At 35.5% G+C, this 16481-nt stretch overlaps 1 protein-coding gene across 1 annotated transcript in view; it reads left to right on the forward strand.

The window, feature by feature from the left end:
- MCTP1 (multiple C2 and transmembrane domain containing 1) overlaps positions 1-16481 on the forward strand; it is a 219047-nt gene that overhangs the window by 28533 nt on the left and 174033 nt on the right. Inside the window, exons 2-4 of the mRNA XM_031557436.1 lie at positions 919-957; positions 13706-13876; positions 16257-16387. Of these exons, the coding sequence (XP_031413296.1) occupies positions 919-957; positions 13706-13876; positions 16257-16387 (341 nt within the window). The remainder of the gene's footprint in view (positions 1-918; positions 958-13705; positions 13877-16256; positions 16388-16481) is intronic.

Consider the following 16481-nt stretch of genomic DNA (forward strand, 5'->3'; position numbering starts at 1 on the left):
ATATTACTGAAGAAAGCTTCAAAAGAATTAATGGCCTTTGAATTATTCCTGCATAGTGAAAACATAGAATGAGAAATGTTAAATTGCACAGATTAATTTCTCAGTATTTCCACAGAACTGCTTTAAGCAACATTTATGCTCACAGGTCAGATGTCCACACCCATCTTGAGCAATTTTATTTACCAATTAAGAATATGTGTCTCTGGGCACTGCCTCCCAGCATGTTAAAGCACTGTCTCTAGCAAACCAAAGTTTCACAGATTATTTATGTAGTGGGATATGGCTACATGGTTTTGATTATTGTATTTTTGTTGTTGGTGGTGGGTTTTTTGAGTCAAAATCTGGATTTTATTTCTAGTCTATATATTTTATTTTAGCTCATGCATGTAATTATCAAACACCTGACCTATTTTTTTTACTGCCATGAAATTAAGCAGCAATAGCAATCTTAAAGATTTTGTAATAGTTGTATGTTGCCCAAGAATCCTTATGTAGGATTTATCTTTATGCAGCTGCAGCTTTCAGCTAGACAGTAGTATTCTAAAGAATTGGAATATATTAATATTAAAAAAACAAGTTCCAGGACCAGTCAAAATTGATGTCAGGGTAAATAATGGCAGCTGTTTGTTGTTTTTTTTCCTTTGCTTATCTATTTATTTATTTTTTTTAATCATTTTTCATGTAATGCATTGTCTCCAATAATGAGAAGTTCAATGCACCCAGAGAATTATGCCTTGGTCTGAACAGTGCTGCTAGTTGTCTGGATTTATTTCAGTCTTGTGTAGTTGTTGCTGCAGACTATGTGTTGCTGCTTCAGTGATAATGGTCATTATATGTGGATTGTCCCATTGGAGACAGCTGGCCTCCTTTTCTGCATTTCAGAGAAAAGGTAATTAAAATGCTCTATTTTATTTTCAGACAATGCTAATGAGGAAGAGTTGGAAAAGATCAAGTAAGGTAACTTTTAGCATGTGGTCTTCTGGCATTTCTTGTAGAAGAACTTTAATGTTTTACCAAACCTGCCTCTTGGACTGAAATCTTGTGGCACAAGATTTATTGTCTTTCCAATTGTGTTTTAATGAAACTGTTCATCTTTTGTCAAACCCAAATCATGAAACACCAGAGCTTTTAATGTAATTACACCATTCAAGTTTGTTGTAGCATTTCAACCTATCTTGATGTTACCTAGTGTCAGGTAATAATTGCTAAAGGTGTCTTACTCTTTTTTTGGCAGTTTTAATATCTCATGTATAATCAATTTCTGTAAAACTTGCTGATGTTAAAAAGCAATTCATGCCAAAGGGTAACTTTAATTTTCCTGTTACTTACTACTGTTACTGTCTAGAATTCTTGTGTGAAAGATTTCTGGGTGATGCTTCTTGGAGATAGACCTCCTTGATCATAAAATTCATGGGAATAGTGAGGTTTTCCAAGAGCAGAGAATCATTCTCAGTATCCACTTTGTATAGCTCTTTACATAGACTTTCCTATTTCTAGAAGTCATTTTTATGAGAAAAAGTAGGCTATGTGTGTTCTTTTTCACTGGGAAAAGGCTGGGACATGCACAGTAGTAGACTACAGTTAATTCTTGCTTTTTTCCTGTATGTGTTTCCAGAAAGATAATTAAAAGTGTGTAATTCCAGGTCAATTTTCTGGCCACTGTTATTTAATGCTGCTATGCTGCTTTTGAGTTTTAAGGTTTCTTACTGTTTTTATAATTAAAGATTGTTTTTAAATATCTGAAGGACTTCAGCTGAAATGGCAAATTTATTTATTTATTTGTTTGAAACATTTTCATGTGGAGGTGTTAAAATGAGAAGAAATAACTATGTGGAACAATTTAATACAAGCTATTTCCTATTCTAGCATACTGATTTTTAAATTTAAATACAAGATTATTGATAAACGAGGTACATTTGCATGATATTTCTAACATATTAAATTAAAATGTCAGGTTTTATAATTCTTGGGCACTGAATTGAGTTTTCACACATTTTAATTCTATGACATAGGACATAGGATCTGTTTCTTTTTTGAAATCTATAAGACAGAGAGTTGGTGGGGAGGAGTTGTGTAATGTTTTGATCCTTGTATGATTCATGTAACTTCTTCCGAAACACGTGAGTTGCTCAAACTTCTGCTACAGCTATGAGGTTGGCTAATGGCACAGCTATATTGCATCTTGCCATCAGTGTGTTAACCCTTGATGTACTGAATATGGTGGAAGGGTTTATGAAATTTAGCCTGGAGAAGGGAAGGCTCTCGGGAGACCTGACAGCAGCCTTTCAGTACCTGAAGGGGGGCTGTAGGAAAGAATGGGACAGACTCTTTAGCAGGGTCTGTGGTGACAGGACAAGGGGAAGTGTGTTCAAACTAAAACAGAGGAGATTTAGATTGGACATAAGGAAGAAAGTTTTTACAGTCTGGATGGTGAGGCACTGGCACAGGTTACCCAGAGAGCTGGTGGGTGCCCCATTCCTGGTGACATTCATGATCGAGCTGTAGGCATCACTGTTCATTGCAGGGAAATGGATTAGGTGAGCTTTAAAAAAGTCACTTCCAGTTCGAATGATTCTATGAAATCACTTCATGAAAAAACTGTCCCAAATTTCTTTTTGGTTTGACACAACTGTGAGCTTGATCATCCAGAATAAATGGTACATCATAGTAGCTGGGAATTCTTCAGAGCTGTTAAACTGAATTATTTACATGTATTTACCTTTGTTACATTCATCTGACTTAATTCAGTGGCCCACCATACTTGAAAAGGAGTATATGAAAAGATTTTGCAAATAGCAAATGCATGAATATAAATACTGAATTTTTCTACATTTATCTTAGCTAAAGTAATAGTTTCACCTGGATTTTTAACTTCTATACATTGTATGCACTTACGTACATAATATGCACTGTAATTCTCATGATTTATAAACAGAAGTCTCTCAGTTAAGCCACTGAACTGTGATAAAATGCATCTAATTGCAGTTGGATTTTAGTCTCATTTGTCCTGTGGGACTCTTACAAAATTTGAGATCCTTGCCCTGTTGTAAAAATAAACAAAAAAAACTCAAACATCAGTTACTAACAAATCTCTCCGAAAATGGTCTTCTCTGGGGTGTGTGTTGCCTAAGACTGAGACACTGTAAGCAGATTTAGAAACAATGTTGAGAAATAGAATAGTCAAATGAAACATAGCATCATAGAATGAGTTCAGTTCAAAGCCCACCCTGTGGGCTTTGCAGGGCTGCTCCCCACCACCTGAGGCTGCCTAGGGCCCAATCCAACCTGGTATTGAGTGCCTCAGAGATGGGGGCACCACAGCTTCTCTGGGCAGCTGTGCCAGTATTAGTACTTAATACTTCTAGATAAAAAAGAAAATGCTCAATTTGAGACCATTCTTCAAGAAATATTCATCTTACATTAATGAAAGCTGAGAAAAAAACTATTAAAATTTTTAGAGTTATAAAATTTTTGAAAGCTTTTCTTTTATTTCTGAACTCTTTACAGTGACGCTTCCAGGAAATTAGCCTGATTTTATGAATTACGCAGAATACATTAATTTCTGCACCCGTGGGCTTGAAATGTACATTTTCTGTAGCATTCATAGATTGAAGTTAAGATGTAACAAATGCAGTTGTGTATGGCATTATTATGTTCGTGAGCAACATGATTTTCATGTAGTTCCATGTAGTCTGAGCAATGTATGAAAAAGAATGGTAACTAGTCTCATGTGTGAGATAGTATTGTGATATTGTGTCATATCCTTTCACAGAAATACTTTGGCCAAATTCTGAATCTCTTCTTCAGTTATTGCTTCCTCTATACGCTACAAAAGATGAATTTAGGGTCTCATGAAATACGTGGGTAAATGCATTTGTATATTTTATTTATTTTCTAGGTAAATGACAGCTTTCAACCAGAGTAGTGTTATAAACATTTGTTAGTAATATCACTGAAAATTTATTTTTGTGTTTTTGGTTTTGTGGTGGTTTTGTAATTGATGTTGGTTGTTTTTTTAGAACTTTTCCCTGTCATGTTTGCTTTATGGCAGACATACTCGATCAAAACTCGTGGAAGCTAGAGGGAATACTCATCTTTCACTGCATCTAGCAAAAAATGCAATTTGAACAGTTTTGAAGTCAGAGCATTTGCATCCAGTGGAAAGTAAAATTTCCTGTCATCAGCAAAGAGAAACTCCCGATGGCCTGTTTTAAAAACCAAGCAGACAAACTGTCTTTTAGCTTGGAAGTTAGAATTTGCGCTCTGTTTTCAGCTAGTTGTTTTACTTCATCTGCAACTTGATGTTGCCGTAAGGCAAACAGCTGGTCAGGGGTTACAGATTCACAGGTATGGCTTCTGCTGACTGATCTGGGAGAGCAACTACCTCCACTTCTACCAAAGCAATTACTGTAATTCTAAACTAATTCTATGCTAAGATTCATTACTCCTCAAGTAAAGATGCAGATACATTATTTAGTGTTCCATGCATGTTCCTGTGATCCAAATGTTTGCTCCATAAGCACGTACTTCCATGCCTCAGTTCCTGTGTTTTACAGTTCAATTTGTTAGATACTTTATGCATTAGAAGATAAAATATTTGTAGGGTCTGAATATTTTGAGTAATCTGTTTAAAATAAATAGAGCAAGTTTTTTTTTAGTTTCCACTAGCTTTCTCTAAAGATAAAAAAATGAAAAGCTTTAATCTCTGCACTTGGGCTTTCCTCTGTGAGTATGGAATCTGACCTTCTCTGGCCTTCTTGGCACTCAGTGTCCACCACACAGTTTTCCTTAGGGCAGGTTTTCCTTTTCACGTTAATTCTTCTGGTAAAGATATAGACTTGTCTCTCTGTCTATTGCTGATCTTCTGGGCTTTTGTGGTTTCTCCTCAGAAATTTATTTTAAGTAAAGTTCTTTCCTCTGCCACTTAGCTTTGTGTGCTTCGTCACAGGTTTCTCCCACCCATGAAGCACTCACTTTGTTTTCTTTCTTTTACTTCAATTCTGACAATACAGCCTTTACTGATTGCACTTGTTCTTTGGGTTAAGGGAAACAAATCTCCTTCTCTCTTGCTTTCTAAACTTTCTGAATGCCAGAAGTATTTTTGGTAAAACACTGTTGTTGTGATCTAGGTGTAACAGGAGCACGGAAGAGACCAAACTGGCTAGAAACATAATTCATTACTGACAGTGAACACAGTCTCTGGCATTGAGATGGACGGTGCTAATTGCTGGAAATATTTTCATCACAGAATCCTTGAGGTGGAATTTATCCATGTGACAAGAATAAAAAGATGACTGTTTTTGGTATGAGTCAGCACAGATGAATTGTGAAGAGCTGTTTTCCCCCTTGTGCTGTGGTTATTAAATGCTAGGAAAAAATAAGTTCTGACTTGTGGTGTACTAATTCTCCACTGGAGAGATGTACATGCTGTTCCTTTTCTTCTCATCATTTCATACTGTGCAGTGCTGTCAAAGTTAGCAACCAAAAAAATTTATATTTTCCTTACCGTTATTAAGCCTAAAGCTAAAGTCTGGTAAAAGAGGAGCCTCTCTAAGTACACTGGTTTCTCATGTAAAAAGATGCATTATTTTTGATTAAGAAACGAACTCTTCTTACTCTCATTCTTCTCTTACCTTCTAATGATAAAATGTCAATACTTTTGTGTTTACTACTACATTTTTTTTAAAGATAAAATCTTACTGTTTCATGCAGTGTGGTGTTTAGCATTAAAATCTAAAGCATAAACTTGGAGGCATTCAAGAAAAAAGGAGGGGGAGTTTGCTGCAGATTGTCAAGTATTTTGTGGTGGTTGCCTTCTGCTACTAGACTTTGCATGAGCTTCTCTCCCTCAAGAAGAGTTAATGTTATACTTTTTGTGTTTTTGTTTTTTTTTCAATAAACATCACCTATGTTTTTTTAGTGCTGTTGAGTAATTTAGCTTGAATTTGACAAGTAATTGTTTTCACTAACTTAAGCAGAAACCTTTATTTGTGACACTCTTTCGAAGAACAATTCCATTTATTTTGAACAAGCAGAATTTTCTGTGAGGAAGTTGCTGGTAAACATTTTAGAAAATGCTCTCTACTCTCTGTTGCTGTACAGTTTGCTGTAAGAGGAGATTAATTCAGAAAAAGGTGGGGGATATTGTAGGATGTATTTACCATTACCTAAAAAAATTCGTAAAGAGTTTGCATCAAAATTATATCTTCACTGTGGTCAGTGTGAGGGATGGAGGCAACAAAACATAAAGGAAGGAAATTAAGAAGGTAACAGAGCTGTCTCTGGAAGGTGAGGGTAGCAGCTGGGCAGGTATTCGTGAACAGACAAAACCTCATTTCTTCATGCCCTGGATAATTAAAAATCTATGGCATGTACAGTGATTGTGAAAAGGACAGAAAATTGGAGTAACAATCTGAAAAGTTGTCTTCCTAAACTATTGTGGGTACAGTGACAGCAAAACTCTGCTGACAGGTGTTTATTTAATCTGTCCCTAGAAATTGGCAGTGATGGATATTCTAACACCTCCCCAGAGAGTTAGTTCCAGCCCTTATCTATCATTTCCGGTAGAACGCTGTCTTTTCCCTGGAGTCTGGCAGTATCCCCTGTGCTGCAAATTAAACGCATCTCTTTCCTTGACACAGATGGATATGTTCTATTGCAGTGATTTGGGCACAATTTAATACACGTTTTAGAGTAAGTCTAGAAAAAAAAAAGATATTTTTACAAAAAAACCCCAAACTACCATATTTAATTTGGAAGAAAATTTGATACTAATGATTAGGGATGTTGAGAGTAAGCAAGGAAGCAAACGAGTGCTTTCTGCAATCAAGTTTTACTGTAAATAGAAAATAGGTCAGAATGGATAGTTATATGCAAAATTAGCAAGTCTGTTGTAGGTTGACCAGCACCAAAACTTGATGCTGTGCACTCTTCAGCTATAGCCGTTACACTGCTGGGTCATCAGAGCTGCTTTAGCAACAAGCAGAAAACACCACCGTATAGGTGCTGTGAGGAAGCTGAACAGCCAGACCCGGTGCAAAGTCATGAAGTTTTTGGGTCAGATTCTTAAACTAACAACCACTGCAGGATGTTCACTCACTGACAGTTGCAGAGCATGTAGGAACACCTCTGCAGAAGGCGGAAGGACCAGAGCTCTGCCAGCAGTTGTGGCTCAGGTTATTCAAAATTGTTTATCTGTGGTGAGCTCTTTTGGCATGACTTTGATTAATTAGAATAAAAGGTCCATTCTTCCTAGAAATAAATATGAATTAATCTGGGTTACAACAGGTTGTGTATAAATTAAGAGTAAAAATATTTTTTTCATCACAAAGTCATAACTAAGAGACTGCTTTTGGTTAATTACAGTTAGTTTAAAGTGTTTTTACTGCCTGAAGCAAATGGATTAAACTATTTTACATTTTGCATTTAGATTACTGTTTTTGTTTTATCACTACAAGATTCCTTTTGCATGTACTTTTAAAAGGAAAATTACGACTCATAAACATTTAAAACAAAAAATGAAGTGCAAAAATCCATTTATAAAACTTCTTCTCACCATGAGCACTTTTAGCTTCTAATTGATGATGGTTTATTGATTTCATTTCAGATGCTTCTCTAAAAACCTGTATGTTCAGTGGCACTAAGTAAAACGCTAAAAGTGATAGCCTTATTGACTAATGCTTTCATTCCTATCTGAAGATGTTTGTTTTCTATGACCACTTTTTTGATTTGCCTTCTAACATGAAAAGCACTTCTAACATGTGAAGCACTTTTGCTATTTTAAAATTGAAATAACTGTGTTTCCACTGGAATGAGAGATGTCTCTTGAGTAGAGAATAAGACTGGAAAAAGCAAATTGTCATTTAAGGATAACAAAGAAAATCAGAAACATAGAGTTGCATGACATTCCTTAATTGAAGGATTTTTGGAGTCAGTTAGAATCTTTGAACTGAATCCATGTAGAATTTTGGAATAGAAGGTGGTGTTATTATAATTGTTGTTATTTAAGAAAAATAAATTAAGAAAACACTAGCTTTTGTAAGTCATGGGTTTCTAAATGTCAGTTTATCAGCTGTAAATAGCGTGTGAAGGAAAACTACTAAATAATGGAATAGAAGTAAAAAAAGTCAGAATAGATACACCTCTCTGTTAGACATCTGGTTATAAAAATTATGCAAATATTATGTGAGGCTTATATTTGCATTACTGGTAGCAGCTATTATAGTTATCAATCAAAACAGCTGAGTAGAATTTCACTGAGAGGGGTTTCTGGGTTCAGGCTCTGACTTCCAAAAGCACAAGGAGCTTCCATCAAGTCTTATGGCCATTGCCCTTCTTTGTGTCACATTCAGTTCAGCATTAGGATGGTGCAAAATAGCAGGAGACTGGCTTTTCACATACTGCAACCACAGTTTCCAAGAGGAATGGCAAGGGTGAAGGTTAGAATTAAACTGACACAGATCCTCCGACAATTCCTACCAGCATACCTTTATCTTTTCTAAATATTTTGGTCTCTTCCCAGAAAATATAAGGCTTACTGACTGCTTTTACTCCATTTAATGACCTTCGTTATATTGCATATGAGCTGGTTCCAGCTTTCCTTGCAGTTAAGTAGAATACAAGGTTGTTGTACTCTGCACACCTCAAAAATTAAGGAAATGCTGCAGAAGTATTAGCTCTTACTGCAAATATTGCTTTGTCACCACAAGATCATTACAGTAGCAACAACATTGGATGGTTAGAGTAAACATCCCAGACCAGATTTAACATGACAGTCATATTAAGAATACACAGGAGAGAGAGCAGTGTCTTAGGTTCTGAATGAGTTAGATTAGCTTCACCTGGAATGGAAAAGTCCTAAGTATGTAAGTTGTTGTTAGTAGAAAGTTAAGATGATTGTTCTTTTTTATTATGGTAATCAACAGAAGTAATCCATTTATAAAACTTCTGCTCACCATGAGCAGAAATTAAAAGCACTTGTCACAATCCAATTCAAGGCCTTTTTAGAAGCTTATTATCTACCCACTGATGACTTTTGCAAAGTGTTGTACTTTCTGTCTTTAATGCAGGAAAAGCATTTTGTGTGCAGCTTTTTATGTTCAACCATCTCTTGATTTTTATCTGTCATGTAGGCAAGTACAGAAGTAGCAACTGTGTCTGTTGGCGCATTTATTTTTTTTAAATGCTTTACCTGAACTGTGCACACATCCCAGAAACTGGGAGAGAATTATGACTTTTTGCTTGAACTTGCAGCAGTTAATGAGGTTGCTGCATTTTTTTCCCTACCCTGTATTTGTACATTCGCTCTATTCAGCAATGGAGAGAAGTATAATTCTTTTCTATGTTCTTCCTTGGTTGTATTTAATTCAAAGGCTGCTACCCGAAGTAATTCTTTGGATAAAGATGCTGTTGTAGGACATATAGTTGCATTATATGTTTCTCTTTTAAGACCTTTTATTTTCAAAATAAGTTTCTGGTAGGCATCTAATTCTGCCTGCAACAGTGCCTAGATGCATTCATTACCATTAGCTTACTTCATAGAGTTTAAAAGATTACGTGGGTATCCAAAAGTACTTGCAGAGTTTTCAGAAGTAGTCTCTAAGGCTTCACTTCTATTAAAGAAAGTAATAATAAATTTGTGTTGATAAATGCATTCTTCCAGAACATGCTTTGAAGTCTTGGCACACAGGAGCCTGGTCCATAGATTAAATTACAGTCCATGCTGAATGGGCAAGAGCCTCAGTCCAGGGTGAAGCTTATCTTTATGTCAGTGAGACGTGGTTACATGGCATCCCAAGAAGAATTTGGGAATGCACAGCAGAGGATCCGTACCTGGGAACAACACCTGCATTTTTGCTAAGCATAGCTGGTTTGCTGTGAATACGCAGTAATATATGCCCACACGCAGAATATTAAACCATTTTGTAACACCATCTTTCAGCTCTAATACTGTATTTGACATACTGTTCTATTTTGGTGTCAGCAGATTTTCTGCTGTTTGCATGCCCTTCTGACTATCCCAGATACAGAAAAAACAGGTGGAACACAAATAAAAACACAAATTCCATTGGGTCAAAAATGTTGTTTTTGCATACTGGTTATGGAACAAGTATGAAGAAGTATTAAATCAGTGTATGAATTTGAAATTATGTGACTTTATCTCTTGCAGGCAGCTTTAGGTATCTTTTTGACACAAAAGACTCCCTTTCTAAAGTCTTAATTTTGATTTTCTTTAGGGAGAAAAGATGGAAAGTTTCACAGTATGCAATTATAGCATTTTAAAAATCTCATGCTAATTGTAGTTATCTGTGGCCTGAGATCTTGATTTTGCTTCTTTCAAAACTGTGACATTATGTAGACTATACCTCGAATTACAGATAGAAGTATTATGAAATATAGCTGTATACCTATTCCTAGAGAAATTAAAAACTATGCAGTTTTTTTTCATGTTTCTATTGATTTGTGGTAAAGAGTGAAGCTAGGATGCAGTATTCATTAATTACTTTGAGGGAAATAAGATAGTTAAGAACAAGTCTTAAGAAATATTATAGGAAAAAAATTAGAAAGATACATGTTGGTATCTTTTTTTTACATAAATATCATGGTTTTACTTCTGGTCTCACAGCGTGCTATGGGCTGGATTACAGAAGGTTTCTCAGATACCTGAAGAAGTATCTAGAAATGGTGTATCTGCCTCATTCTATGAAATAAACTTGATAGGGAAAGAACTGTACAGTATGAAGCAAGTCTGACTTTAAATTTTTTCTGAATTTTAGCTTTTGGCAAGTTTGACCTGGAATCTAAATATTTTTATTTACTTTTTTTCACTTCCTGTTTAGAAATCAGAGATTATACCTATATCTGTAATATATCTGATGGTAAGGATGACTTTGCAAGGAATAAAAGAGTAGTTAATTTGTCTGTTCAGATGCTGTTCCATCTCCCACAGAAGTAAAAATAAACAAATACATATAAATATACCAAAGGAGTTATTCTTGTTGTAAAAGACCACACAGCATGAACCTTACATGTGCAGGAAATCTCAATAGCTTTAGCTCCATTCAGCTGTACCCCTACACTTTCAGTATGTCTTCGTTTTGCAATTTGCTTTTTTAATGGACCTGTGTGTTACTGATAAAGCCAGAAAGAGAAGAGCAGCACTGTTGTCCAAATTCCCTGCTTCTAAGAGGCAGCGGCAAGCACATATCAGTTTATTTTTAGCAGTCAGATTTCTTTATTCCTGCAGATTGAAAATTGAACTGCAGCTTTGCTATCAGTCACCATGCTACTGGTCTCTGCTGGTCTCTTTGCATGTCATAAGCTGTGTGATCGGCACTGACCTGAAAGGGCTTTCTGAACCAAAACATTAATATTTGTTCTCAAGATTTCTGCCTGATTTTGGTGAACTGTCTGACCCCTTTGTCATTTTATGCTCTCTGCTGGATCTTCATATGAAAATTACATTAGTTGATTATACTCCTTACTGGTCATTAAAAAAAAAAAACAATAATCTCATTTCATATGGTGGCAGGTGCTCAAATGCGACTAATTATTTTAAAAGCTGTTGAAAGTATGGAATTTAGACCAAATATGTCAGTGATGTAAAGACCTCACTAATAATAATTGTGCTTAGGTTTTACTTTAAAAGAGCTCCACAGCTCTTAAATGCAATTAAATGCCTATTTTCCACGATATTATTCTGGAAACAGTTGGATTCACATTCAAGTCTTAAAGAAATTAACGTATATTCTTTGCTGGAATGTCTCAACAAAGCCACTGCTTCTGTCCCAGTATGAAATCTCTTTCTAAGTGTATTTCTCTCATATTTTTGATTCTTCAACCTGTATCTCTGTCTTAGTTTCAACTAGGAAGGATTCTTTTCTTTTTACTTCAGAGCATCTGGTATGATGCTGTTTTGGTTCTAGGAAGAAAACAATCTTGATAACCAGCAACGTTTATACTTGCTGCTAAGCAGCGTTGTACAGAGCCAAGGCTATTGACAGCAAAAGGCCCAAGGAACTGGACTTAAAGTAGCCAAAGAGATATTCTATACCACACCAAGCAGAAGGAGTTCTGAGGAGAGTGGGAGTTCATCTTGCACTCTTCCACTGCTCAGGGACTAATTGGGCATCAGTCAGGGGGCAGTGAGCAATTCCTTGTTCATCACTTGTTATATACATTTGTATATATATGTCTATCTCATAATTGTTATCCATTTCTTGTTCTCTATCTTAGTAAATAGTTTTTATCTCAACATACTAGTTCTACTTTTTTTTTCTTTTTTTTTCCCCCCTTACGTTTCAGTTCTCTCCCCCATCAAGGAAGTGAGCAGATGACTCTGTGGCACTGTGCTACCTTCCAGATTAAACCACAACAGTCTCATCACCATACATTAGGGATGTGTCATGGTTTTGTGATTTTTAGTTTACAGTTAAACTCCCAATGCCCCACATGATGTTATGATGTGGAATACAAAAAGCCAACAATCACAAAACCATGACAGGGTGGAATCGTAACTACTCTTCAGTCTTCCTTTGGCTCCAAACATGCCAAGAAATTGGAACAATTAGAAAAAAACTACCTTTGTTTACAACACAAATGTTTTGAAATGTTGGCTGTGTACTACCATATGAAGGATATTTTTGCTAAAATACAATTCACTGAGTTTTATAATTTTACCATGTTTTCATGTTGTAAGTTTATCTTTTCTGATTACTGAGTTTCCCTCTTGTACCCCAAGTTTTGTAGGATTTCTGCTTTCTGTTGGCCTACTGCTGTTTTATCTAACAGGTTAAGTTAAATGCTACTCCACAGATGAACTCCCTGGTTCTCTGATTGCCTTTGGAGAAAAGATAATTTTGTGAGAAATCTCTCTGCAGTCATATTTTGAATGAATACAGTAGCAGAATGAAAGGTGTCTTCCCATGCACCCTAAAACATACCTGAGGAAGCAAAGGTGATTTGTCTGTTCTCCGCACTCGACCTTCTTCCACAGAGGAGTTTATCAGTGAATGCTGAGGTCGTTTGGTTTGTGATTGTCCATGTGGTATTTTTTTTTTTTGCTTGAAAATTAGTGGCTGAGAGCTCACAGTCCGCAAGTGCACATTTTTCCAGTCAGAGGTTCAGCAATGTCTTGTCATGAAAATCTTGAACAACTATGTCCTTAATAGATTCAGTTTTCCATACTGTTTCTGAGACTACCGCATCATTTTAGAGACTGCAGATAGTTGTCAGGTACAGGATTTTATTGTTTCATTTTTCCTTGATCCATGTTTCTCATGGTAAGTTTGTATTTGAATGTTTCATTTTCTCACTGTTCTTTATGTGTGTTGTAGTGTTTGTTCAAGTTCATTCAATCATATGCAACTACTTTAAGAGAATGTGTAATGTCTACTTGTTAGTTCTCTTGGCAGGGGGAGAAGTGAAGCAGGGAAACAAAAATTGCTGTTTCAAAAATTCCCTTAAGCTGTGTTAGCACACATCATTCTGCAAAAGCAGCATATGCCATTATGTGTGCATTTGTTACCATTTACTCTTCAAGTAATGCTTCATAATGTGGTTTACTTGTAAACTGACAAATGACTTAAAAATGGCTTGAGATGGTTGTTTTACATTCATGTTCATACACTCATGAAGAGGAACATTAAAATGCAGAGAAAAATTCTGGATTTGTCTTAACTAAATTTATGTGTTTATTTCCTTGAAGTTTCAGACCCAGAGCTTACGTCTCTCAGATCTGCACAGAAAATCTCAGCTATGGAGAGGAATAGTCAGTATTACTTTGATTGAAGGCCGTGAACTTAAGGCAATGGATGCAAATGGGCTAAGTGATCCTTACGTGAAATTCCGGCTGGGGCATCAGAAGTACAAGAGCAAGGTAAATTTAACTGTGACCTAAATTGCACATAGACAATGTTTGAAATTTTCTGTGTTTCTTCCTGCATTTGTTTGTTTTTGTTTTTGTTTCGCATGATCATATATAACTGCCAGAGTACCTCAATATTTATTCAAATATTTTGTTTTATTTAATTATAAACAAAAATAATACTGGACAACAAAAAAGACTGCTAAAAAACTGTAAATGAGTAAGGATGCACACTGTATTTTCCATACAGATTATTAGGCTTTTTTTTTTAAGTTCCCATCTTCTCTAGAACAGGAAATTGGTTCTCTGAAAGTTTTGTCAGGAATCACACATGGGTTTTAAGTAGGTGTGAAAGAATTCTTTTTCCTGCTCCTTAACTACTGTGTTTAGCTAAGCTTTTGAAAATGTATTTTGGTATTTCTAAAATTTTAGGGAAGAAAATTCTGTCAGGAACCCTAATTCAGATCACAATCTGTCTCCTGCATTTGAACTGCTTAACAAGGAGGTCAGGTCCAGTTCTGTTTCTATATATGCAATGCATTGTTTTCAAATTCACCTGGGATAGTAGAGACAGCTTCTCTGTCATTATTTGGTTTCTGAAAATCAGAAAAAAATATTTTCTATCAAGCATTTACATGAGTTCTTTTCAGTAACACATTTTGAGACAAACAGAAGAAAAGAATGAAGAAATCCACTTCTTCCTCAGGCATCTCAAACAAAATCAGAATATACACTTACCAGTTCGAAATATGGGAAAGATATTTTTCAGAGGTATAACATTGAATGATCATTGTTTATAATGATTTTAGCTAATGGGCACAAAATGACAAGCATATTTAGAAATTTATAGCAAAGGATATGTCAGAAATATTAATGTTTCAGCAGCATCAATAGAAAACACATGGTCTAATTGGCATATCTTCACTTTCAATATCCTGTAGGTACTATTTAACACTATCTTCATTTTATTTATTTTATGAAAAACAATTCACATGTTTTCTTCTGTAAAAAAGTAAACCTGATAGGAAATGTAAATTCATTGCATTACACTTGCTTGCCAGTTGTTTTTGCACAGATGTTCAATATATGGGAATGTCTTTGTTCATTTGACCAACTTTCAGTATCTTTGTTGTGTTATGATAGATGGAGTGTCTGTTCTTTACCTTTTTTTGTGGTATGAATTGGACCTGCATAGGTGCTATGTGATCAATATATATATATACACACATCTTAATTAGTATTTGACCATTTCATCCACTTTTTAAAATTCTTTGTGATAAGCAATTTACAGTGCGTAGTACTGAGATTACACCTCTAAAATGGCATCAGGACCCTTATGTAGCAGGGAGTTCCTATCAAATGCCTGAAAAGTCAGTTAGCTGGAATTCTGTGCTTTTATTTCCTCTTACGCACTACAGAGTACATATCTACCTTCTTTTTCACCACTGTTGTCACTCAATTTTGTGATAATGTTATTCAGTTTGAAAAAATGTGGGTTTTTGTTTTGTTTTGTTTTAATCTCTTGTATCTTAACATGTACAAAACAGAATTGAGAAATTGAGTCTCACGCTTTTAGGACTTTAATATTTTAATAGCACCACTATCTCTTAATCTTTATTAATGTTTAAATTTTCAAGGCGGTGGTATTCATCAACTTAGAAAAGAGTGATATCTTCATAGACAAGGTACTCAGCAACTTCAGTTTTTGCTTAGGATGAGTGTGACAACTGTTTTTGCATTTTGGTTATAAAAACTGCAAGCTTTTTCAAGTTCGTTGAAGTACAAGTATGATTTTTGAGTGAAGTAGTTGGACTGAAAACGATTCAGAAAACTACTTTTATATGAGCTGCAAAGAAAGGGGAGTAACCTGCAGACTTCTGTCAGTTTTTTTTTTCTCCAATTATTGTTTTTTAAAATTAAAGAATGTTCTTCCATAAGGTGTGAGCAATGGTATGATTTTTCTCCAAGTGTTTCTGAAGCTAGGGAAGGAGACGATCAAATTGTTTCTGTTTAAGTCTTTTCAGTCACCATCTACTTGTCATTTCAGGTGCTTTGTTTTCCTTTAGGCTGAGACACTTTGTAGCTAACTGTCACTCAAGGTAGGGCATGATTATTCTACAGAAAAATGGTTCCATTCCCAGGGTAAGCCCTTTGTTCTAGATGCTTTTGAAGGTGACAGGCTGCAAGATTTTGGAGGTTGCTGATGTGTCACATAAGCATGAGAGAACTGACCAATAGTCCTTTTTAATTACTGTTTTTAAAATTCTTGCTCCTTAAGATTATTGTACTGCAAAAAAACTTTAAGGACAGACTCTGAATATCAAATTTAAAATTTAAAAAAAACAGTATGCCTACACAATGTAGTATGACTTTATTTTTGTGCTCTTTTCAGATTATGCCGAAAACTTTGAATCCTCAGTGGAGGGAGCAGTTTGACTTTCATCTCTATGACGAACGAGGTGGAATTATTGATATTACCGTGTGGGACAAAGATGTTGGCAAAAAGGATGATTTTATTGGCAGGTTTGTGCAGTTACAGCCTTCTAGTTCTCTGGGGGTGAGAACAGATGATTAAAATGAGCCTTGGCGAGGAAACTGTTTCTTATGACCGTTTGTT

The sequence above is a fragment of the Meleagris gallopavo genome, chromosome Z (genome assembly GCF_000146605.3).
Source record: "Meleagris gallopavo isolate NT-WF06-2002-E0010 breed Aviagen turkey brand Nicholas breeding stock chromosome Z, Turkey_5.1, whole genome shotgun sequence".
NCBI classification, from domain to species: Eukaryota; Metazoa; Chordata; class Aves; order Galliformes; family Phasianidae; genus Meleagris; species Meleagris gallopavo.